This window comes from Prunus avium, chromosome 8, assembly GCF_965620075.1.
Source record: "Prunus avium chromosome 8, drPruAviu1.hap1.1, whole genome shotgun sequence".
Lineage (NCBI taxonomy): Eukaryota > Viridiplantae > Streptophyta > Magnoliopsida > Rosales > Rosaceae > Prunus > Prunus avium.
The window spans coordinates 34,101,867-34,124,274 of NC_142291.1; the positions used below are offsets into that span (position 1 = coordinate 34,101,867).

Genomic DNA, 22,408 nt, shown 5'->3' on the forward strand with positions numbered 1-22,408 from the left:
AGGATGGTTTTCAATGCTGTCAAGCTTTCGACTAAGAAAAAAATAAAGCATTACGCGGAGAAAGGAATTCAAGAAAAGAACACATCTTTTTTATTTTTGTCCTAGGATTAATTTATGGTGTTATTATTCAAAGTGGTCGGAAATTGAAATTAAACCCTAACATTATCATACCGTGTAACTAATTCACTCATATTATAATAATATGTCACCGACGTAACTGTGTAACGATGTCTTAGAATATAATTTTTCTAAAACTGGGTACCACATTCAAGACCAATCAATGAACAATGTGATTCCCAGTTTCCATCAGCATTTAATCAAGGGATCAACAAAAAAGAAAGGTCCCCCTAATTGCCTTGCTGTATAATATATAATTCAGTTAACCTTAGCTGTGATGCGTTTGGTCATATATTCATTTCTTGCTTGACAAGTGGGAGTTGCGTTGCGTCCACCTAAACTTGTTCTTATCTTTCCACTCACACTCAAAAAGCAGCAATCATCGTATCCATTCACCAAACTTATCATCTTCTCACACGTATATTTCCCTATTTCTCTATTTCCTTTTTCCTTTTTCCCTTCTTTTTTTTTCTTTCTAAATTTTCAGATAAAAATTTCCTTTTTGTTTCTTATTAATTAGGGCCATGCATGCACACACGGCAGCATCTCTAAGATCATCGAAAATGCCAAGCTTTCTTAATTGCATCAACTTCTTGTTTCATTTGAGTCATTTGTATTCTAAACCCATCCAAAAAGAGACCCCAACATGTTATTAAAGAACCCATAAAAAGTTTTCTTTTTCTTTGTTATAAGCTATGCAAGAAATTTTTTATAAATATATGCGCGTTGGAAAAGAGGGTTTTTTCACACACTGTTAATGTGTTATGAGAGTCTGAATTTGAGACTACTAATTTACCAGTCAAAATCATTTCTTTGGACTAGAGCCCGTCGACCAAATACAAGAAAATTATATATTTTATACACACATTTGAATTTAATTAGTAGTTTATACCATATATCCTCTTCTTCCCAATTCTAAAAAATTATGAGACTTGTCCTCAAAGTGCAAAAAGTTTGTCCCCTCACTAACCACAGGGTTCCACAATGTGTAGCCTGCAGAATTGACACATAAGTGCATAGGCACCAGTCTCATGTTTACACAGAGCCTAAAAAAAAAAAACCTCAAAAAGAGTCGGTGACAGACAAAACCCATAATCTTCCACTTTTCTTTGTCCTGCATTTCAGCAATTGCCTGTCTCTTTCCTTCTTGTTATTATAGCTTTCCCACAATATCCCAAAATCCCACATAATCACTTACAGCAAACAAAACCAAACCCATACAAAATAAAAAATATAAGTCCAAAGTTTTTAATTTTCAGCACATGCTGACCTGTCCTCCACAGTCCACAGTCCACCCCCCCTTTTCTCCAATCTTTTGAACTCTATATATTGCCCATGGCTTTCCCTTCCTTTTACTATAAACTTTCTGCAACTAATTCTGATCAGCAAAATCAAAACTCCAAAATGGCTTTGTTTCTTTGCTTTCTCTTCTTCTTTCTCATCTCCTCTGCCTCTGCTTGTGACCGCTGTACGCACCAATCCAAGGCAGCCTATTTCTCCACAGCCTCTGCACTTTCATGTAAGATCATCAATTTCTTAATCTCCTTACCCTTGATTTAATTTCTCTGTTTGATTAAAACCCAGTTGATGTTTTTGGAATAAATCAGTGGGTTAATTTTGTTTTTTGGATTTTATGCAGCTGGGGCTTGTGGGTATGGTTCCTTGGCCTTGGGACTTGGTGGAGGGCACCTTGCAGCTGGTGTGCCTTCCCTCTACAAAGATGGAGCTGGCTGTGGTGCATGCTTCCAGGTACTTTATTTTCTTGTTTAATTTGTTGGCTGAAATTTTTATGGATACATTGTATTGATTTGATTTTGCTTGCAGATAAGATGCAAGAACACGACTCTTTGCACAAAACAAGGGACCAGAATTACTTTGACTGATCTCAATAAAAGTAATCAGACAGATTTTGTTCTCAGCAGCAGAGCTTTCATGGCCATGGCTCAAAAGGGTTTGGGCCAAGACATTTTGAGACGCGGCATTGTCGATGTGGAATATAAGAGGTAAGCATATGCAAAAGTTTTAATTAGAAACTTCATTAAAAAAAAAATTATCAAAACTCACACGCCAAAATTAGAATTTAAAAGTAAATTAAATTGGTCTTTTTTTTCAGAAATTAATAAAGCTTTTGTTGCACCGACCATATTATAAAAATAAAAATAAAAATCATTTGTGTTGTGGACCAACGTTTAAATACTAGGTCCCTCCAGACAAAAAAAAACCCAATCACATTAATGCTAGTAACGGTAAAAAATGTACCCAAAAAGAAAATAAAACTATACTGTTTCTGTTCTGATTATTTTTTCATTTTGTGTGTGACAGGGTACCATGTGAATACAAAAACCAAAATCTAGCCTTGCGTGTGGAAGAATCGAGCCAAAAGCCACATTACTTAGCAATCAAAATTCTGTATCAAGGTGGTCAGACAGAAATAGTAGCCATTGATGTTGCTCAGGTCGGTTCTTCAAATTGGAGTTTCCTGACTCGAAACAATGGGGCAATCTGGGACACGAGTAGGGTTCCGGCAGGGGACCTACAGTTCCGGTTCTTGGTGACGGCCGGGTACGATGGGAAGACGGTTTGGGCAAAGAATGTGCTCCCTGCTAACTGGAAACCTGGGGTGATATATGACACAAAAGTTCAAATCAGTGACATTGCAAAAGATGGTTGCTCTCCTTGTGATGATGGGAACTGGAAATGAGCTTTAAAGTTGGATGTTTTGTCCCTGCTTCTCTGAATACACATAATATAGTTCAGAATACACTAAAATCAATTCGTTTGTAACATTAGAGTTAGGAGGTTAGGCGTATTTTATGTGTTTAGAGATTTATTTGTCAAATTTTGTTACTTTGCAACTCTTGTAATGTAATATGTAACATGTAAATTTCGTGTTACTTATATTTGGGCCTTCTTTATAGATTATTGGGCCTTATGTTCATTGCCAACCCACATCCCAATTGCTTTGGACATACGAAGAGTTTGACCAACAAAAGATGCAAAGATTTTAATTGTAAAAGGAAACAAAAAAAAGATGCAAAATCTTGATGAACTTCCTGGTACATCATGCATGGGATTGGCTATGGACCACACTGCTATTCCCTGAGTCTCACGGTCCATGTATCATGTCTTTATAGTTGATCAATTTCATTCAAATTCCTTGATTAGTGCCTGTGAATGATTTTGCCACTGAGAACTCTAGAATCCTTGATAGTAAAGCATAAAAATACAATGTAAATGATTATAAGAAGTTTTGTGGATCCATATCTTCAAATTAATGACACATTCAACTCAATTCCAGACGACATATCTTCAAAATATACCTGAAATGTATTTTAGTCACGAGTTTTCAATTTCATCAATTTTATTACTAAGTTGTTGTTAATAATCTAAGATCTGAATCCTTTGTGTCGGTTTTATATTTATAAAATATTAAAATATTAATTACTTCATTTAAAACTGATATGTTAAAATTTAATAATAAAATAAGATAATTTAAAAGAAACCCCATGATCGACAACAAACTAGCACCACACCTCACACCGCCCCAGTCCCACCACAACCCTTTTCCACCGCCAACTGCCACCCCCAATTTGTGGCCACCATTTCCTCCCCATCTCTCTACTCTGATTTCTCCTACCCATGGTCCAAATAAACATTGAAAAAACTGCCAACCCGACCTGCCACCTTCGATCCCAGCCACAACTATCCCAATAGAGTACCCAGAAACCAAAAATCCCATACCCAGTCACCACTTGAGATTCACAAGCACCCAAACCAAAATACCTTAAAATAACATTGCTTAACAAAAAATTTAGAATATCTGAATTGAATATAATAAGGGTAAAATAATAAAAGTCAAATTTGCTTGATTATAATAAATTAAAAAAACATATTCCACATAAGTAATTATACGGAAGAGTTTACTACAAACACATTACTTTTTTCACTCTCTATCTCTCTCTTTTTATGCTGGCTTTTCAATTTCTCATATTCTTATATATCTTTAAATTTATGTAATTAAAAGAAATTACATATGAAAAAATTGACAAAAACTACTTTTGTAACAGATATGTTGAAATTGAAAACTCGGGGACTAAAATAGATTTTAGGTACAAATACAATGACCAAAAATATATTTAGTTTACACCAATATCCCAAATCAAAGTAGAAGAAAACCATAAGCAAGATACAAAATGTTAACATATATCAGACTTTCGATTATATATAGTCACAATTCATACATTTTCTTGCTGCGAAGATTGAGTGGCTCTTTCCTCATGTAGTTCACATGAGAACTAAAGGGTGAATTGGACAACTTCATCTTGTCGTACTTAGAGTTGGGCCTTTTTCAGGGCATGTCTTTTTATAGTTGGGCCTCCTTCTAGGCAATGCTTTCACAGTTGAGCCCAAATTTTATAAGCTTGCCAAGTGGTATATTATATTATTATTATTATTATTATTACTAGCCTCTCTGCATGCGCCTTCGCGTCTGCGAGAGGCTTTTTAAAAGAAAAAATTAAATTTATTTTAGAATTAAAAAATATAATGGGCAGTTATGTTCCATAAAAAGAGGATCCATTATCTGATTTTTCTTTTAATTTTAAATTTTTTTAATATGAAAAAGTGTAAATTTACCATATTATCCTCACTTAATTAATAATTTTAATTCTTAATGTTTGCATTAACCAAGGGAATTTTCTGGTATTTTGGATGTTTCACCATTCTTTGCCTTTTGCTTTATATATATAGATTATTATTATATGAGGAACAAAACATAAAGAATATACTTTTTTATATTATATATGTAACACTTATACATGTCACAAAACATGCCTATGAAAGTCAGAGGCCAAATTGAAAGAGACATGAAATTGAAAACTGTGTGATATGAGACAGTTCTAAATCGATGGATAGGCTTAAAGTTAAAGTTAGGTAAGGAAGGTCAATTGATTGGTATTTATATTATTAATTTATCTTGTGTTTAAGCAGAGGTAGGTAGCCAAATTAATCAATATTTATATGGGCATCTTTGAACCAGATAGGAATTGACCCTGGTCAACATGCTAATTCCTCCTAATTCTACATGTCATTTTCTCCTTTATCAACTTTCATAAACTAGTACTATATTCATCTTAATAGTCAAATCAAAGTCCTAAACGTCTCTTAATTGAATCATTTGAGCATATTAGCATATATATTATGTCCATATGGCTCGATTTGTAGATCACAAATTTGTAATGTTCATGGCAATAAAAGGGTTGGGTTGGAATGTATACTTTGGTGCAAAAGCTAGCCATCTTTTCAAGTTGATGTTCCTAGTTTGAAAAGTTGGGTACGTAAACTGTAAAGGCCACTCCACACACCATCATTCAGAGCCATCCCTCTCTGTCTCATTCACTAAAGCGCCCATCTTCTAGGAACATCATAAACATACAGAGAATAGTTGGTTCATGTCCAAAAAAGAGAGGGAATTTGACTGGAGCAAACAGCAAATTGTTGAAATTGAATGTTAGTCTTCAACTGTTTCACGGGACCAAACTCCATGAATAAGACTCCAATCCAACCACAGAACATCGTAAGGCCCTACTCACTTTGAATATAAAACTCAGTTTTGAACTTTGAATACTGGTGCATGTAGCATTTATAGTTTGATGATGTAGTTTCTTTGTTTTTGTCACTTTTAGCTTTGTGGGTATATAGTGCAATCAGTTCCAAAAATTGCCCACCCATGTGAGACGAACTATAAAATTAGATCATCTTGCATCAATAATATACATTAAACGGCTATGAAATCCTACTGTTTTACATCAACGGATGAAACTTATTCAATATGCATTAAATGATTGTAAGATCAGACTGTCTTGCATCAACGGATGAAACTTACTCACAATGCATCAAACGGTTGAAACTCATTCACTTGTGTATGAAGAAACTATATTTGTATTTTTGATAAACAACTTATTTTTATCTAACGTGTGCAAAATGAGAAGGAGTTGGAATGAAGTTAGCCATATGGATTAGAGTATCAGACATTCCTTGACAGGCAGTGATTTGATGGATTTGAATTGGGCGCCGCACATTGCACAATACCTGCGCTAGAATGAAATAGGCCTGTATAGGCAATAGCTGCCTGCCTGCAAGTTAATCACACACAGTACGTCAACTAGGTAGAGAGAAAAGGGTTTGGCGGTAATTAGGGTTGATTGTATGGACAACTTTTGAAGAGCTCACTTCCCAGGGTTGATAAAGTGCTTCTTGAAAAGCACACTCATTATGGACGATTTAACGGCTGAAAGAAGTTTGCTGGTTTTGCTCTCCAATCTAATCCCACAACCACAACCCACGCGGCCTATGTTTTTGCCTATGCCTCTTCTACAACTCTAGCTACTCAGATGGAATTAATCTCCACTTTCTTTATCTTCTTTAAAAAGAAGAAAGAATGGTAAGTAGTTCTTAAATGAAGTGTGAATAACAAAACCTACCTTGTAACCTTCAATTTTGTAATCATGGGGCATAAATGAGCTCAACTACCTTAGTATTTGATTTGGAGTGCGTTGGTTTTATGATAAAGAAAGTTTGAGAAAGTGGTTTATTCTTATTTAAAAATTTGACATGTTGTTTATATGTTACGAGACTGAATTTGAGCCACTAAATAGATAAATTATGTCTACATGTTGTTTATAGTAATTTTGCTTGACTAACAAACGCTAAACTGAGCTCAACTACCTTAGTATTTGATCTGCGGTGCATTGGTTTTACTATAAAGAATGCTTTGCTTATAATTTGCCCATAAAAAAATGAAACTAACTCGTCTCCTTTTTATAAAGTTTATTTTTTTTCATCCGAAAATTTCACATGTTATATATTTTATAAGACTGAATTAGAATCACTAACGAGATAAATTATGTCTATATGTGTAGTTCTGATTGATTCATTTCTAATTTATTTCTTTTAGAAGCATTTATCCCAATTCAAATTCACACGACTAACAAACACCAAAATGCTTGTAAATCAACAAGGAAGAGCAACACCAACAACTCTCACAACTCAGCTACCCCAAAAGATTACACAACGCCAAGAGGAAGAACAAGTTCCAAGCTCCATAGGTAGCAACTAAAAACTGAAAGGAGAATAAAGGAAGGCATTAAATTCAACCGAGCTATAGCTAAAGAGAAGGTAGACTTACACACATTTGATTGATAGACATAGAAAAGAGGAGTGGGCGATGCTGCAGAAATAAAATTATTGCGCCGCACTGCTTTGGCAAATGCCACCATGCCCTTGGCCTATCTCTTTTCACACTGCAAAACCCATAAATAAAACGCCATCTCTCGACATTATTATATCGAACAGATGGTGTATGCATCTACAGCCTTCACTGTGGTCTCGTCATTTGATTGTATATGTTGTAATGAGAAAAACTTGGTTGCAACGGAGATCTCATTGTTTTGTTATTCTCGATTAATAATATTATGACACGTGAAAAAACAATAATGTGTGTCATAACGTAGCGTTATTGGTCAAGAATATCAAAACGAGTGCTATACATTTTGTGGAAGTGTTTCTCGAGCAGTAATCATGCTGCCGCCCATGGCAATTGCTATCAGATATATACTGGCACATTGATGTTTTCTTGTGTGCATGCCCTATAAATGCGCCATGGCACATGTTATTGAAACGTGATTGATATTTCATCCTCTATTATAGTACTACAGCCGACCCTGTAACCAGCATTATTGTACCGTGAAACCAACATGACCCTGCAAAAGGACCACCGAATTATAAACCTCAAAAATAATCTTATGAGTCATACACCATACATCGTTTTCGAGAAATTATTGTAAGATACTGTAAAATGACAACGACATATACTTAAGATCTCCCATTTTTGGAATATAATCTCAATAAATGTACACTACTGCACTATAATTACTCCCCAATCCCACCCATCCCCACCCTATTACGTAAGTTAATGAATTTAGGATTTAGGGTCATTTATGAACCATCATGATCTTGATGATTATTACAAAGAGAGTGTAAGTACATATTCATAGTTACATAAGTTAGTGAGTTTAGGGTTCAAAACCATTGATCCCTTATGATGATTATCATCAGAAAGTTACCTCATAATCATAAAGGGATCTCTAGGTTTAGCATGGGAAGTGGAATATGATGTAACAAAATGCGGAGCATGCATGCTATTTCCTAGTAACCAACCATTATCTTATGCATAATGCATGCAATAATGATGTTAATGCCTGCCATCAAGTCTTATTTTATTGTGTGGCAGATAACTATTTGTTTCATGCAAGAAAGGTGGTTGCGTAGAGCAGTCGAACTTTATAATCATGTAAGAACTTTTTTGAGTTAACCTCATATGGAGTTGGAGCTTTTCTCCTTTCAAGCAAAGCTGGTTGGTAAAAATTGATTTTTTAGAGCACGATTCTAAAACCATGTTTAAATCGTTGATCGACAATGCCACATTAATTGAATGTTGCTGTAATCTAGTATTTTCGAAGTACTTTGAGCAAAATTAAAAAAGTTACAGAAAGGATTAAAATATGCAATGAATGATTGATGAAGAGAATAACTGTACATTTTCTTTACAGTTAAGGTTGGAGCCCACACATGTAATGTAACCCTATTCATTCATTCTTTTGTTTTGTTTATAGAGGAGAGACGAAAGGCAGAATTAAGATAAAGAAGAGGAATTGGGAAAAAAAGAAAAGTACAAAATAAATTGCAAGATGTTGATATTTGATATCAATGAAATGTGCACCCAACCTAATCTCAATCCAAATAAATTGGATTGTCAATTTCTCATCCCATCGCACATAATTTGTAGTCGGTGCAAATCATGAAGAATGAATTAATGTTATATAAGAACGCATTCTCATGTTTGATGAGTACAAATGTAATATAAGTTGGGATTTCCATTGTTAGTTTAACCTAAAAAACCCATGAAATGAAGATTTGCAAACCAAAAAAATCCAATATTTGGTTTTGATCTTGATAAATCATAACTAAATTTACTTTTTTTTAATACAACAAATATTATACTTTAATATAATCCAAATTACAGAAAGAGTATTCGAACTTGGTACGTCCACGTCTGTCTAAAACAAGGAAAATGCTAGAGGCACCAACTCTCTAATAGAGCGCGGGACCAGTTGTATTGGCGGACTCCACGTCTATTAGAGAATTAGTGCCCAAGGTGGTGCCCAAAGTTGGTGCCTCTAGCACCACCCCTAAAACAACTTGTAAAAGTGAATAATATCTTTGTAACAATATCTTCATTCTCAGTGTTTCCCACTATGAATCCCACTTATGCTTAAAAAGTTAGATTAGTAAAACAAGCTCCTTCACTAAATACATCCTAAATTTGTTAATTAGCTATGATTTTTTTACTTAACTGGCCTAACTCCTATAAAACTCAAGTTGAGCCATGCCAAGAAGCCAAAAAGCGAAGAAACCAAAAAACCAATATTTTAGTGTTGTTGATCTTTGATTTGATGAGAGGGCTCTGCACGTGTAAATACGCACCCAGTTATGATTGCGTGCATTAAAAACGACGCAGACAGAAAGAGAGAAAGAGAGAAAGAGAGAAAGAGAGAAAGAGAGACGGGCTACGCCACCACACAAGGTAGTGTGCAAAAATGAGATTTTTCTTCTTTTTTCTTCGTAAATGGGTGCTTAAGTTACCAGCTAAGGCACGAAACCAGCAAGCCTATCCCATGACTGTAAGACACGTGTCAACATCGGTGAGGAACGGTCTCTGAATGGCGCACAGACTTCCCACCGTGTCTTTTTGCTTTGCCCTTTTGTCTTACTTCGTCTCTATCCGTTCGACAGAACAGAACCACAGTATTCCTTTCCTTCCTTCTCTCTTTTTTCATTTTTCAAAATTTTAATTTATTTATTTTACAATTTTAAAAATGCAATTATGCTTTTGGGGGTCCTACCCGTTTAGTCATGTAGTCATATTTGTGTGGAGTCTATAGCTCTATATATAGTGGTTGGTTCTTCTTACTTGGTACTCTGCTTCCTCCATATTTGTGTGTCACTTTGGCCAAAGTCTAAGGCAAAAAAACCCAACAAAATTGAAAATTTCAAAAGCTTGGGACATGGAAGAGAAAGTTGGGAGATCAAGATTCAAGAGGGTTTGTGTGTTTTGTGGCAGCAGTACTGGAAAGAGGAACTGCTACAAAGATGCTGCCATTGAATTAGCCCAAGAGCTGGTACTTCTTCATTGGCCCTCCAAAAGTCCAAAATTTTCAACTTTTCATTTATTGGTCTGTTATTATTTTGTGTTCTGAACTTTTGGGTTATGTCAAGGTGTCAAGAAGGCTGGACCTTGTCTATGGAGGTGGTAGCATTGGGCTCATGGGTCTGGTTTCTCAGGCTGTTCATCGTGGTGGAGGGAATGTTCTTGGGTACAATCAGCCGTCTTTCACTTTTTCTTGGGTTTTGTCATATGTTTTTTGTTCTTAATTTCTTTTTTCATATACACATGACCAATATTTTTTTGTTTCTTCTTTATGTTTGGTTCACATTGGACAGGATCATACCAAGGACGCTAATGGGCAAAGAGGTACATAATCTGTCAATCTTTCAAATGGGTTTTCTCCTTCCTTTTTCGTTTGTGGAAATCTCTTTTCTTTTTTGTAGTATTGGTTCAAAGTTAAGTCCTTTTTGCCTTCAAGTATGTATGGTGCCTCTCAAAATGTATGCATGTGTGGTATTGAGCCTCACAGATAACAGGTGAAACAGTTGGAGAGGTAAGGCCAGTAGCCGACATGCACCAAAGGAAGGCAGAAATGGCCCGCCATTCTGATTGTTTCATAGCCCTACCAGGTCCCCCCTCTCTCTACCGATAAAGTTGTAGTCTTTTACTCTTTTATTTAATTAAGTTAATCAATTCGGTTTTTTTTATTATAAAATCTCTTGCTTTGGTTTCATCAGGTGGATATGGAACTTTGGAGGAGTTGCTAGAAGTGATCACTTGGGCACAGCTTGGTATCCATGACAAACCTGTAAGACCATATGAAAAAACCCACCAGCAAAACAGTGATGAGCAATCAAAGTCTTGTCCTTGAAGTTTGAAACTTTATTCCATGCCAACAATTTTTGCAGGTGGGTTTGCTCAATGTTGATGGCTACTACAACTACCTTCTCACTTTTATTGACAAAGCCGTGGATGATGGCTTTATCAAGCCTTCTCAGCGCCACATCATAGTCTCTGCCCCCAATGCCAAAGAGCTTGTTCAAAAACTTGAGGTTTGTGTGTTTGTTTGTGACTTGTATGAGCGTGACTTCAAATTATTTTCATTTCTGTCAAACACTCTGTGCAGATTTCCATGATTTTGAAGCTCAAAAATGGAAAAATAGACTGTCGAGTGATTAGGAAGAGAATCTTGATCAAATTACCATTTTGGTGCTTCATTTCCTTTTGGATTTGTTGGGTTGTAAATGATGGCTCTTTTGTATTTTTGGTTTTTTGGGGTTTTAGGAGTACGTGCCTGTGCATGATGGAGCCATAGCCAAAGCAAGATGGGAGGTTGAGCAACAACAGCAGCAGCAGCAACAGGTGGGGTTCAATGGAGCAGCTACTTTGCAGACTGAGATAGCTTTGTAAAGAGTAGACAAATGAAAAAAAGGATGAAAGTTAGGGAAAAAAGGTGGTTTAGGCTCTTTGCTTTGCTTTTGCTGTCTGATTTTGGTCATAACAAGACCAGCCATACCATAATGGTATGACAAGGTTTGATTGACAAGGAGATAAAAAGGAAAAACAAACACTGACTGGTCCAAAATCTTTTCTTTTGTATGTTTTAAATTAGTTTATCAAAAAGAAAGGGCCTATCTTTATCTTCAAGTCTGCATTATCATTAAGCTTGTATTTTGTGATCTCTGGATTTTATGCACAAAGATTACATAGAAAGAAAGAACAAGAAGCAAGGTCCAAAATAGCAGCACCAGGAGCAGCTTTATTCTCTCTATTTTCATTGCTCTCTTGGGCATGCATGCCATTACTGGTGGTGTTATAATTTCCTTCTTTTTTCTCTGCAAGTTTTAAGGTACTGTGGTAGTGGTGAGGCTGCGAAGATGATTTAAACATTTTGCTTCATTTGGGGACCTTGAGTTAGATGGGGCCCACATGGGTTTAGAGAGGAGGTGTGGGTCCCTTTTTGCCAACCTTGTGTTTGGTTTGGGTTGGGTTTTTGATTAGTGACCAGACTGTACTACCCTACAGCTTTTTTATTTGTTGTTTTTAACTTTTTCAATCTTTTGGTCGTTCTATGTTATACTTTTTCAGATGTTACCTTTTAGAGTCATCGTTTGGGAAAAAAAACAATTTGTTTAGAAAATCTTTCCCTTTGTTATTGGTATAAAACAAAAGCTAGTAACATTGTAATCAAAATGAAAATTGGGTGACAATGAGAGTTGTTTGAGTTGGTAAGAATTGTTTTCTTCGTTATCCAGGTATGAGTTTAAGTTTTACTATCGATAATCCCTCTTTGTGAGAATAATCTGTAAAAATAGAAAAAGACTAAAATAGGCCTTGATATATATTCGGGTCTTGAGATTGGGTGGTCTCCCTTCCCCCAACTTTTCTTCATTAAAAAAAAAAAAAAGGGGTTAATAAGATATTTTTGTTTATTTATTAATTAATCTTCTTTACCCAAATCATAAGTATCTTTAAAATCAACTTTGGAGCATAAAGGATATTTTGTGACGTCCTATATACGCGATGTGTGTGATACCTTTTAGATTTGTTGACTGCCTGATGCGATCAGCAAATCTCACAAGAGCTTTATTATTATTAAACATTTTTCATTCTATCTCACATGTCTCTTATCAATTTGATTCAATAAAATATCATACAATAAAAAAACAAAACCTTATACATTTGTCGTAATCACTTCTCACTCATCAATAAGTGAAGCCTCGTTTTCAATTATCAACTGCATTTTTTTAATTTCAGAAAAGTTGCGAATTCAGAGAAAAAATCCCAGCAAAGCAATCACCATCAACACATATATTCAGCTCCTCTTAATTTGGTTCTCATTTCTATATAGAAGCAGCTGCAATATATATAATTCTGAAGCCGGAAGTTCTTTGTTCTTCAGATTCTTTATTAGCAAAATCTAGTTTCATGTATGTCAAGAAAAGCTTCATATTATAATTATGCACTATGCGATCATGTCATATAAAACACTCACCTACAAAACATAGATGAAAATGGTCACACATCTAAATAGGAAGATAAACTACTACACTATCCAACCATTTGCTTTCTGCAAAATTTTTAAATGCCTTCAAATACGGTAGGCAAGTCCAATCCATTGATGCCCTTGATTGATGTCACAAACGTCCGGCACTTTTACTGGGAGAATGATATCTTTGGCATCTATGATCACCTTGACCTCCTCATTCTTCCTTCAATTTATGAATGCCATCATCAAGGGAGGAAGCTCGAGTCCGGGATAATCTCAAGTCCTCGCAAATACCTTTGTGTATAGCAGTTGTGTCCCTTCACATAGTTAAGGCAATCCAATCACCAATTCATCAACACGAAATCTTTCAGCTTGCGGATGAACCTATCTGCGCATAAATATGCAATAATACAACAGAACATGTTTTGCACCTTTATGCTAGGAAAAGAGAGAAAAAATATATGTAAAACCATTATGAACTTACCCTCATATCGTCTCAAACATCAGGTGATGCTATTGCAGTACTTCAAACTGGATCTGATCGTTAATCGGCATGTTCTTTACATTAGTGAAAGTAGCATGCCCTTTAAAAGTTATGTTGTTCGTATTTCCTTTCTTAACTTGCTCAACCATGGTATCTGTAAACTAAGTTCCTGTTTCCAAGTCCAATTCGAAGAAAACACATAAGGCTTTCATCCAAACTAAAATTTCACAATTTAAACACACAATCATCCTTAATTACAGCCATGATTCCAACAAAAAACTACCAAATCAAGATCCAGATCAACAACAGAAAAAACCCCGTAACTAGCAAACAGCTACTATCACAAAATAGCTCAATAAGAACATACCATATGGAAAAAAAACAATGATTAGAAAGAATCTAAGAAATGCACAGTAATGAAAAATGAAAAATTATAGCTATTTGGCTGTTGATTGAGTGAATCTACAACAGTTTTCAAAAACTTATAGCTTTGGGTTAGAATTTTTTCAGGTCCTCAAAGTCTACTTATATTGATGGCTCACGTGTTAAAACCCAACTAACAATCTTATCTGTATATAGTAATTTGTAGAATCATTTCTGAGTTTAAACAATCATTATCAACAACATCAACAGAATGGATGAGATGAACAACACGACCACTATAGAAATGAGAATTCGGAGACAAAGAAGACAACTTTATTAACAGCACTACTATCCAAATATGAACCATTCTCAGAAAGTTCCAACAACGGCAAGATCAAGCCTCAAAAACTCAACTTGGAACCAATTAACGTCAAAAATCCCTAATATGACTTGTACCCAGATGAAAGTTTTTATCTTTTTGCTCTCCTGATGACAGAAATTAATATCAGACTCAAATTTTGTGCTAATGCAGAGGCCAACATTTTGTTGTCTCTTCTTTCCCAAATTTGTCTCAAAAAACAAACAAGAAAATTCATGAAAAATTGGAGAAGAAACGGCATGACTTACCGGCGGCGATAACCAATTTTCCTTCGCCGCCAATGGTGTCGAGTTGAGAGCCGAAGACTGGGTGACGGCAGGAGACGTTGGGACTATTGACTTGAGAATGTTGAAGGTGGGAGACTCGAACGCGGGTTTATTTAAATTACGATACTGCCCTCGGAAAAAACATAGGGGCTAAATTACCAAAAAGGCCTGTGTCAATATCAACGGCATGGCGGTATTCCTGAGTGAGAAAATCACATGAAAGGATATTTTTTGAAATTATCAAGAATGTTTTCTTACCCCCAAAAAAACAAGTACAAAGAATGTTTTGAGTAAACAAAAATATAGTAAATTTTGGATTATTTACATTTTAGTAAAATTGAGTGTGCTATCCTTGGTAAATATAATGTTATGTTATGTGGAAGTGTTATCATGCTTGTCATAATGTTATTGACCGCTATTCCCGTTTCATAAAAGTCTTTCTTGTTTTAGTGAGTGTTAATAGAATTGCTCAAACGAATCTTCACTTATTTATTTAATTCTCCTTGTGATTCTTCGCCGGAAACTTCACTTTTTGTGATTGTTCAAATGCATATATAAAGCTTGAGCACGGTTTACCAAAACGAGTATGCTAAAAGGTTGATGCTTGGGGGATGATGGGTTTAGTTAGTAAGTGGCTGTCCTTTCCTTTGCCATATGTTGTGTGCAGCTGCTCTGCTCTCACAGTTTGGTCCTCCTCCTGATGTCCCTTGCCAAAGGCAAATGATGATGCACAGAACAGAATAGAGTGATGCTCTTGCAAAAGCTTTGTCTCAGCTCAAGGCAGTCTGGAGGAGAGAGAGAGAGTATTGATCATCAACCCGCAAGAGCAGGGTGCATGGTGGCTCTAGCAGAAAGTGAGGGGACCATTATATAACTACTCACTACACCATTTATCAACAATTGTGAAATCTGAATAGTGGTACTCTTAGATATTGTAAAAATGAATGCAACCAACATTCATGAACTTTTATTTTCTGATTAAGCAAAATTGTTTGAAGCAAGACCAACGACAAAACTATTTGCACCACATTTACATATTGATCGAGATTGATGAAGACATCTCTAATAAATATGGCATTATTTCCACAAATTGTTGGCAGCTAGTTACGATTTGAGAATGCAATTGGCCTTTGTTCTCTCATTTTTTTGGGGTTCAATTTTGATACATCACATGCGATTGGAAAATAGTCATCTGCTTTCCATTATTCCATGTGATTGGAAAATAGTCATCTGCTTTCCATTATTCCCTTTCATTCGAGTAGTTCCACCGGTTTGGATTGTCAGGGAAAAAGGCCCCCCGAGGGCGATCACATTAGCTCTAATGCCAGCTTGGTGTCAACGAAGAAAAAAAATGAAAAGAAATATCAAAAAATTCAGAATTTTTTATTTATAAATACCTAGAAATTTATTTATTTATTAATCTTACGTATAAATAAAATTAATCCCATGTGAATAGTAATTGCCTTTGGGGTTGCCATGGCAATGGGTGAAAAAACAAAAGAAAATTGCTAAGGCATATACTATTCATGTGAACAATAACTGTCCTTATTTGCTTTTGCCCCTTGTCATGGAAAGGGAGTGAAATGCTCTTAGTGATAAATAGAACTGGTCAATTATACTAGAGACACAAACCTACACCAGCTTTCAGATATCGAAAGGTTTACGTGTTAATCAAGATTGATGAAGATATCTTTGATAAATGTGACATTATTTCCACAAATCGCTGGGGGATAATTACAATTTGTGAATGCAATTGGCCTTCGTTCTATCTCTTTGTTTGTTCAATTTTGATAGGCCACATGCAATAGTCCCATGCTTTCAATTATTCCCTTTTACAAAAAATAAATAGAATAAGACAATTTCTTATGTGTGCGAACAAATAAAATTCAGAGTTAACTCAAAATAAAAACAAATGAATCACTGTCGCATTAATTTAGTGTACAAAAATTAATTTAATAAGTTGCTATCTCAAAACCCAAATGATGCTCTTCTCTCTATAATCATGATTCATGAATAGTCTAATAGTCTAAGGATCTCGGTGCCAAATACATAGCACTTGCTAGAATAAAAACATCAATCTTTGATCAAGCCTTAGTGCTCTGGTTCTAATGGCATGGGACTTGACTTCATATATGGATGACAACTTTCTAGAGCTTTGCATCCAATTAGTAGTCGGGTTTTCATTATGAAACCTTGGAAAAGAATACAACATGTTACGACCATACGGAACAAAAACGAGTAAGAAAAGAACATTTGGTTCCCATTCTGAAAACAAGAAAATTTAAGGGATTGTAATGATGGTCCAAAATTATTCCCAAACCCCAATTGCGCCGGAACAATAGCTTCACTAGTGTCTAGATTTTGATGCCAATCAACCTCCCATTTTAAAGCTTGACTTAATAATTCCACACACACGACTGACTTCTCTGCGGGGCTGCAACTTTTTTGCAGTCTTTTTGTAGCTGGCATGAATAGGGTTACCTCTAAGTGCTAGGAGAGACCTGAAACTCTGAAGCTTTATTTCTAGTGCCGCCCTAACAAGTAGAGAACTAGAAGAACAAAACAACCAAATAACTCTTGATGAAGAGAAAGAAGTAAAAAAAAGAGAGTTCGACGCTCACTTCATTTGAATACTCAAATCAAACTCACAATCTGATTTGCAACTCCCCCAAAAATAAATCCCAATACATCGTGTTTAAAGAAAAAAACAAGGGTTTCTTATCCCAAAGTTCCATGAATGAAGAAGCCAATGCATCCGCATCATGAATATACACGCGATCCCCGATCATCATGCGAGAAAGAATACATTAGGAAATTTTGGTTCTATTATTTGATGTGAAACATGATTGGATTGAATTTCAAATACATTAGGAAAGCTTAAAGTACTGCTCCAAAGACTCAGAAAGTTTCCAGGAAATAACAGAGAAAGCTACGGGCACATAAATGGTAATTAAATTTGTAACTTTATTTATTTAATTTTTTTTTTCTGCTTAAAGCTAAAAGTAAAAAAAAAGGTCTCAAAGCATAGGGTAGGGGCACTACAAGAAGTTAAGAGACCTTAGGAAGGACATGGATGTTGGTGAGGCTTATCGTTTACTTATAAAACGAGAAGACTTGAAGTCTTTAGAGAAGACTTCCAAGTCAAATTCCCATAAAAACGAAGCCACCAAAGAAAAGAAGAATGAAAATACAAGTTTTATTCTAAAAGAAAGCTTTGTTTAATTATGAGTTAATAATTTGGTATGGAAAAGAAGGCTGTAAACAACGCGGAGTTGCTTTGAATTAACACACTTTGGAAACTCATACTTGTTTGCTTTTTGTTTGTGGTCAAGTCTCTGTCAATGGCCACATAGTCATCTTAGACTTTTTGGTATGAAGATTGAAGGTCACCAATTATAATTGATCAATTAGGTGCAATTTGCCTAAATAATTCAATATTTTGTTAATTAATTAGCACTTGATTTGGCCACAACAAAGAAAAAAAACTTGTTTTTAATGATTAACATCTAAGGCCCTGTCATGTCAAGTCAACCCACCTCAGGTAGCTCCCTTCTCAAACAATTTAAAGTTGGACACTGCTTCCCTCATTTCATGTAAGGAGACATTCCTACAACTTGCAAAAACAATTTAAAATCATAGTTTGACACATATGCAAAAACAATGTTTCAAAAACATAAAAAGAAAAATCTCTACACACATGTCAAACTGTGATTGGCAAGAACGTAGGAGCTCCTACTTCCAAGAAAGGAGGTAAGTATTTTTCTTTAAAATTTGAGCATGGTTTGGCTCCTTCAAACTATGAAGAAGCTCCTCCTCAAAACAAATGGACTTTTGACTTAAGGAATTCAAAAGAAAAGAAGTTAAAGGAATTTCAGAAGTGTCAAAATTCCATTTGTTTGAAGGATGAGCTACTCCTCAATTTTAAGGAGCCAATTTTGTTCCATTTTTAATCTAGCTAAATCGAAAAAATTCCATTTGCTTGCACTCCCTCGAAATATACTTTTTTATTTTAATATGATTTAAGTTAGGAATAGATTCTAGATTTTTCTGTTATAAATTAACTTAGAGAGTTGGAAGAATTGAATATTCTTGTCGATCAAAAATAAAAAACTATTAATATTCTTGCAACAATTTTATTAGCATGGCTTGACTCTTTAAAATCGAGGAGGAGCACCTCCTTAAAAGTTTAAAACCAATGGGATTTTGACAATTGTCAAATTCAAGCAAAATTGACAAAGTATTAAAAAAAAGAAGAAAAAAAAAGAAAAGAAATTCGACAAGTGTTAAAATGTCTTTTTTTTATCTTTTCCGGTCAATTATATTGTAACATGTCTAATACAACTTGCATGAAGGATTTACAACTGTTCTGGTTGGATCATAAGTTGCTTTCTCATTTTGATCTTATGTTTTGTGTTAGAACTTAGATGTTTTTGTTATGGTTGGAAGTGGTTCTACCCTCTCTAACAACTAAAGTTCTAGCCCATGTCTTAAGTTTTTGTTATGGTTGGATGTGAAACTTATATGTTTGTCTCTTTTTTTCGATTGATATGTCTCTCCGTGTAAGAGGGTGTAAGCTTGATATATATTGTTAGTCCATTTTCTAACAGATAAGCTTTTGAAATTAGCGGTTGTCTAATGATGATTGAGGTACTTCTCTGATTTTTGTCATCTGTATACATATTTTTTGATATGTTGTTAATAAGTTATTGATGTAAAAGTGGTTTCAATATTGTAAGATTTTTTATTTCTATGATATGAAATTATGGCATATACTATTTATAAACTTTGCGTCCAAAGTTCTCTCTGTTCCAAATGCTGCATGCAAAGCACCTCATTTTTCTCAGTCCATGTGAAAGGAAAGGAGGAGGAAACTCAACAAGCGTCGGGATATCCAAATTAACTAGAAGGTTATGGTGTTGGTGACATTTTGTATTTGATTCTAAGCATCAAGAGGAGACTCAAGCAAAAATTGGACTTGCTCAAACTGATACTAAAAAGATTGAATGGACCATGGACTTGCTGACCCCTCTTTGAACATTGAAGCTCTGTATTTTTCGTCATTCATAATTTGCTTGCAAAAAAAATCAATATTTTGTGGTAGAAAATTTGCTTGGAAAATTGCTCCATTCTGCCCGGAATTTCCAAGTAAAAGTCCAAAATCGCAAGAAAATGGAAGTCAAGCAAAAAAATGGCAAAGACTTAAAAGAATCGTTGTCACCATTTCTGATGACTTTACAAAACCGCGTGGGTTCCACCATGTTTGTGGGGGCCCCAAGTCCCATATAACTCCAATTTTCTAAAGACTGGTGATTGCAGACTCAGTCCAATGGGTCCCACAGCTTCTCCATCAGACCAACATATAAAATCATGAAGAGTCCATATGGCTATGCACTCCAATCCCGCCCCTTATAAATACAATCTGTGGAGAGTGTATACGTCTCAAGTGCAACCAACCAACATTAATAGAGAGCTAAGTAGAAAGCAGAAGCAGAAGGCAGAAAGCAGAAAGCAGAAGCAGAAGCTACACTATTTATAGTCACCAACATTTTCAATGGCAGCCAACACTAAGGATCAAGAACAAATGACCCCAGAATTTGAACTTCCAGGATTTAGATTCCACCCGACAGAAGAAGAACTTCTTGAGTTCTACCTCAAGAGCGTGGTTCTTGGAAAGAGACAGCGTTTTGACATAATTGGTTTTCTCAATATCTACCACCATGACCCTTGGGACTTGCCTGGTAAACTTTCATTACTTGGTTTAGTTAAGTTATATGCATGGTTTTATTTGCTTAATTAATTGTAATGGTGTTGTTAATTAATGGTTGTTTGATTAATTACTTGTAGGGTTGTCGAAGATTGGAGAAAGAGAGTGGTATTTTTTTGTGCCAAGGGACAGGAAGCATGGCAGTGGAGGAAGACCTAACAGAACCACTGAAACTGGGTTCTGGAAAGCCACTGGCTCTGACCGCAAAATTGTGAGCCTCTCAGATCCAAAGAGGATCATTGGGCTCAGAAAGACTCTTGTTTTTTACAAAGGCAGAGCCCCAAGAGGAACCAAGACTGATTGGGTCATGAACGAGTATCGTTTGCCTGATAACTGCCACTATCTCAAGGTAATGGTTGGCAATTTTATTTTTTCTGGTAATGTTTCGAATCTAATACATGCTGACTTTTAATTATATCACAAAGTCTTAACAAAAAGTTAATTCTCTTTTGCAAAGTTTCAAAAACTATAGGGGAAGAAGCAAAGTTTGTAATTAAGTCTAAGCATTATCAAGGAGTCTCCAAGAAAAACGAGTCTTAAGCATCTATCTCCATACGCTTAAATATATCTTGGGAAGTTTCCATGAAAATTCTTAAATTTGGTCCTATGGGTTTATTTTCCTTGTCATTGAGTGCACACAGTGTTTGTATTTGCTTGGTGAATAATTGGCGGGTGACACCTCATTATTTTATGATAAGTATCATATATTATGTGTGAGAGTCGGCGCACACAATAAATTTTGACACTATCGGCCGATATAAACAACAATTACCCTCGATTAATTTTGGTGCAATTAGTTTGATCTTATTTATTTTCACATCTAATTCGGGTCTCAGTTGTTAATTACACTACTAAAATGACATAACTTAATAGATGGGTGTCACCTGAAATTTGATGACTAATCTTTGATTAGGTAGTTTGATATATAGGTCAGTTCGCATTTAATTGGATAGTGATCTAATGGCATTTTTCTTGAATTTGTAAATGCAGGACATAGTGCTATGCAAGATATATAGGAAGGCAACTTCCTTGAAAGTCCTAGAGCAAAGGGCAGCAATGGAGGAAGAGATAAAGAACATTCATGCTTCTCCAAACACATCATCTCCTCCAACATCAATGGAGACCATCTCATTTTGCAGCCAACCACAGGAAGATCTGACTCTACAAATGCCCAAAAACTATGTGGTATTGAAGCAAGAAATGGAAGATGCATCACTAACAGAAGCAAAAGAGCCAAAGGAAGAGAAGGCAATGGAGATCAAAGGGTCTCCTCCTCCTCCTACATACATATTGCCAGAGCTCCAAGTGCCAAGATTGAGCATGGACTGGACCCAGGACACATTTTGGACCCAAATGAATAGCCCTTGGCTTCAAAGCCTGACCCCTTTGCCCAACCTTCTCAACTTCTAAATTCTAATGAATTAGTTTGATGTGTAGGGTCAAATAAAGTTTGGTCCTGTAGATAAATTTGGCTTACAGCTTAGGCGTTATCTCATCCCTCACTCAGAGATGCTTATAACTACTGTCAATGTTCCAAGTGTTTGACGTTCTCGTTAAGGAACGGCTTTTAGCCTTTTTGTTTTTGTTTTTTTTCTTTCATTCTTGGGTTTTTTTTTCCCCCTCTCCAGAGAGAGAGCAATGAGTATCTTATCCGTATACATAGATATACATTTTCTGTAATGGACCTAGTGGGTAGGTAGGAGGAGAGGTGCCATGGACAAATGGGTCTGAAAATTTAGTAATGGAAGGTTTATTTTGTTTCACTTTGAGCTTCTCTGATTTTTATCCTTTGAATATGGGCTTAAAGTCCGGTTGCTTATA

The 22,408-nt window shown here is 35.5% G+C and overlaps 3 protein-coding genes and 1 long non-coding RNA gene across 4 annotated transcripts; 3 read left to right on the forward strand and 1 right to left on the reverse strand.

The window, feature by feature from the left end:
- The first annotated feature begins 1,395 nt into the window (after nt 1–1,395).
- LOC110751671 (expansin-like A2) lies at nt 1,396–3,055 on the forward strand. Its single transcript, XM_021952172.2, has 4 exons — nt 1,396–1,636; nt 1,757–1,866; nt 1,942–2,120; nt 2,440–3,055. The coding sequence occupies exons 1-4, from the start codon at nt 1,453–1,455 to the stop codon at nt 2,816–2,818; spliced, it is 852 nt and encodes a 283-aa protein (XP_021807864.1). The 5' UTR covers nt 1,396–1,452; the 3' UTR covers nt 2,819–3,055.
- Nucleotides 3,056–10,139: 7,084 nt separating this feature from the next.
- LOC110751672 (cytokinin riboside 5'-monophosphate phosphoribohydrolase LOG5-like) lies at nt 10,140–11,989 on the forward strand. The gene is made up of 7 exons (XM_021952173.2): nt 10,140–10,355; nt 10,453–10,550; nt 10,678–10,708; nt 10,872–10,971; nt 11,080–11,150; nt 11,251–11,394; nt 11,627–11,989. The coding sequence occupies exons 1-7, from the start codon at nt 10,242–10,244 to the stop codon at nt 11,750–11,752; spliced, it is 684 nt and encodes a 227-aa protein (XP_021807865.1). The 5' UTR covers nt 10,140–10,241; the 3' UTR covers nt 11,753–11,989.
- A 1,288-nt stretch (nt 11,990–13,277) lies between these two features.
- Nucleotides 13,278–14,935, reverse strand: LOC110751673 (uncharacterized). Its single transcript, XR_002525893.2, has 3 exons — nt 14,806–14,935; nt 13,816–13,984; nt 13,278–13,719 (listed from the first exon to the last, which is right to left on the reverse strand). It is a non-coding gene; the product is annotated as an uncharacterized LOC110751673 (long non-coding RNA).
- Nucleotides 14,936–20,219: 5,284 nt separating this feature from the next.
- On the forward strand, nt 20,220–22,350 carry NAC036 (NAC domain containing protein 36). Its single transcript, XM_021952163.2, has 3 exons — nt 20,220–20,561; nt 20,668–20,936; nt 21,578–22,350. Exons 1-3 carry the CDS (start codon nt 20,375–20,377, stop codon nt 21,995–21,997), a joined length of 876 nt encoding a protein of 291 aa, XP_021807855.1. The 5' UTR covers nt 20,220–20,374; the 3' UTR covers nt 21,998–22,350.
- Nucleotides 22,351–22,408: the final 58 nt, after the last annotated feature.

What these genes read in the sequence shown, in the direction of transcription:
- NAC036 (XM_021952163.2), top strand. Translation starts at nt 20,375, where the DNA reads ATGGCAGCCAACACTAAGGATCAAGAACAAATGACCCCAGAATTTGAA. An exon ending in TGACCCTTGGGACTTGCCTG is followed by an intron (nt 20,562 to 20,667) that starts GTAAACTTTCAT and finishes AATTACTTGTAG; the next exon opens with GGTTGTCGAAGATTGGAGAA. An exon ending in ATAACTGCCACTATCTCAAG is followed by an intron (nt 20,937 to 21,577) that starts GTAATGGTTGGC and finishes TTGTAAATGCAG; the next exon opens with GACATAGTGCTATGCAAGAT.
- LOC110751671 (XM_021952172.2), top strand. Translation starts at nt 1,453, where the DNA reads ATGGCTTTCCCTTCCTTTTACTATAAACTTTCTGCAACTAATTCTGAT. An exon ending in GCTGTGGTGCATGCTTCCAG is followed by an intron (nt 1,867 to 1,941) that starts GTACTTTATTTT and finishes TTTTGCTTGCAG; the next exon opens with ATAAGATGCAAGAACACGAC. An exon ending in GTCGATGTGGAATATAAGAG is followed by an intron (nt 2,121 to 2,439) that starts GTAAGCATATGC and finishes TGTGTGTGACAG; the next exon opens with GGTACCATGTGAATACAAAA.
- LOC110751672 (XM_021952173.2), top strand. Translation starts at nt 10,242, where the DNA reads ATGGAAGAGAAAGTTGGGAGATCAAGATTCAAGAGGGTTTGTGTGTTT. An exon ending in TTGTTTCATAGCCCTACCAG is followed by an intron (nt 10,972 to 11,079) that starts GTCCCCCCTCTC and finishes TGGTTTCATCAG; the next exon opens with GTGGATATGGAACTTTGGAG. An exon ending in AGCTTGTTCAAAAACTTGAG is followed by an intron (nt 11,395 to 11,626) that starts GTTTGTGTGTTT and finishes TTGGGGTTTTAG; the next exon opens with GAGTACGTGCCTGTGCATGA.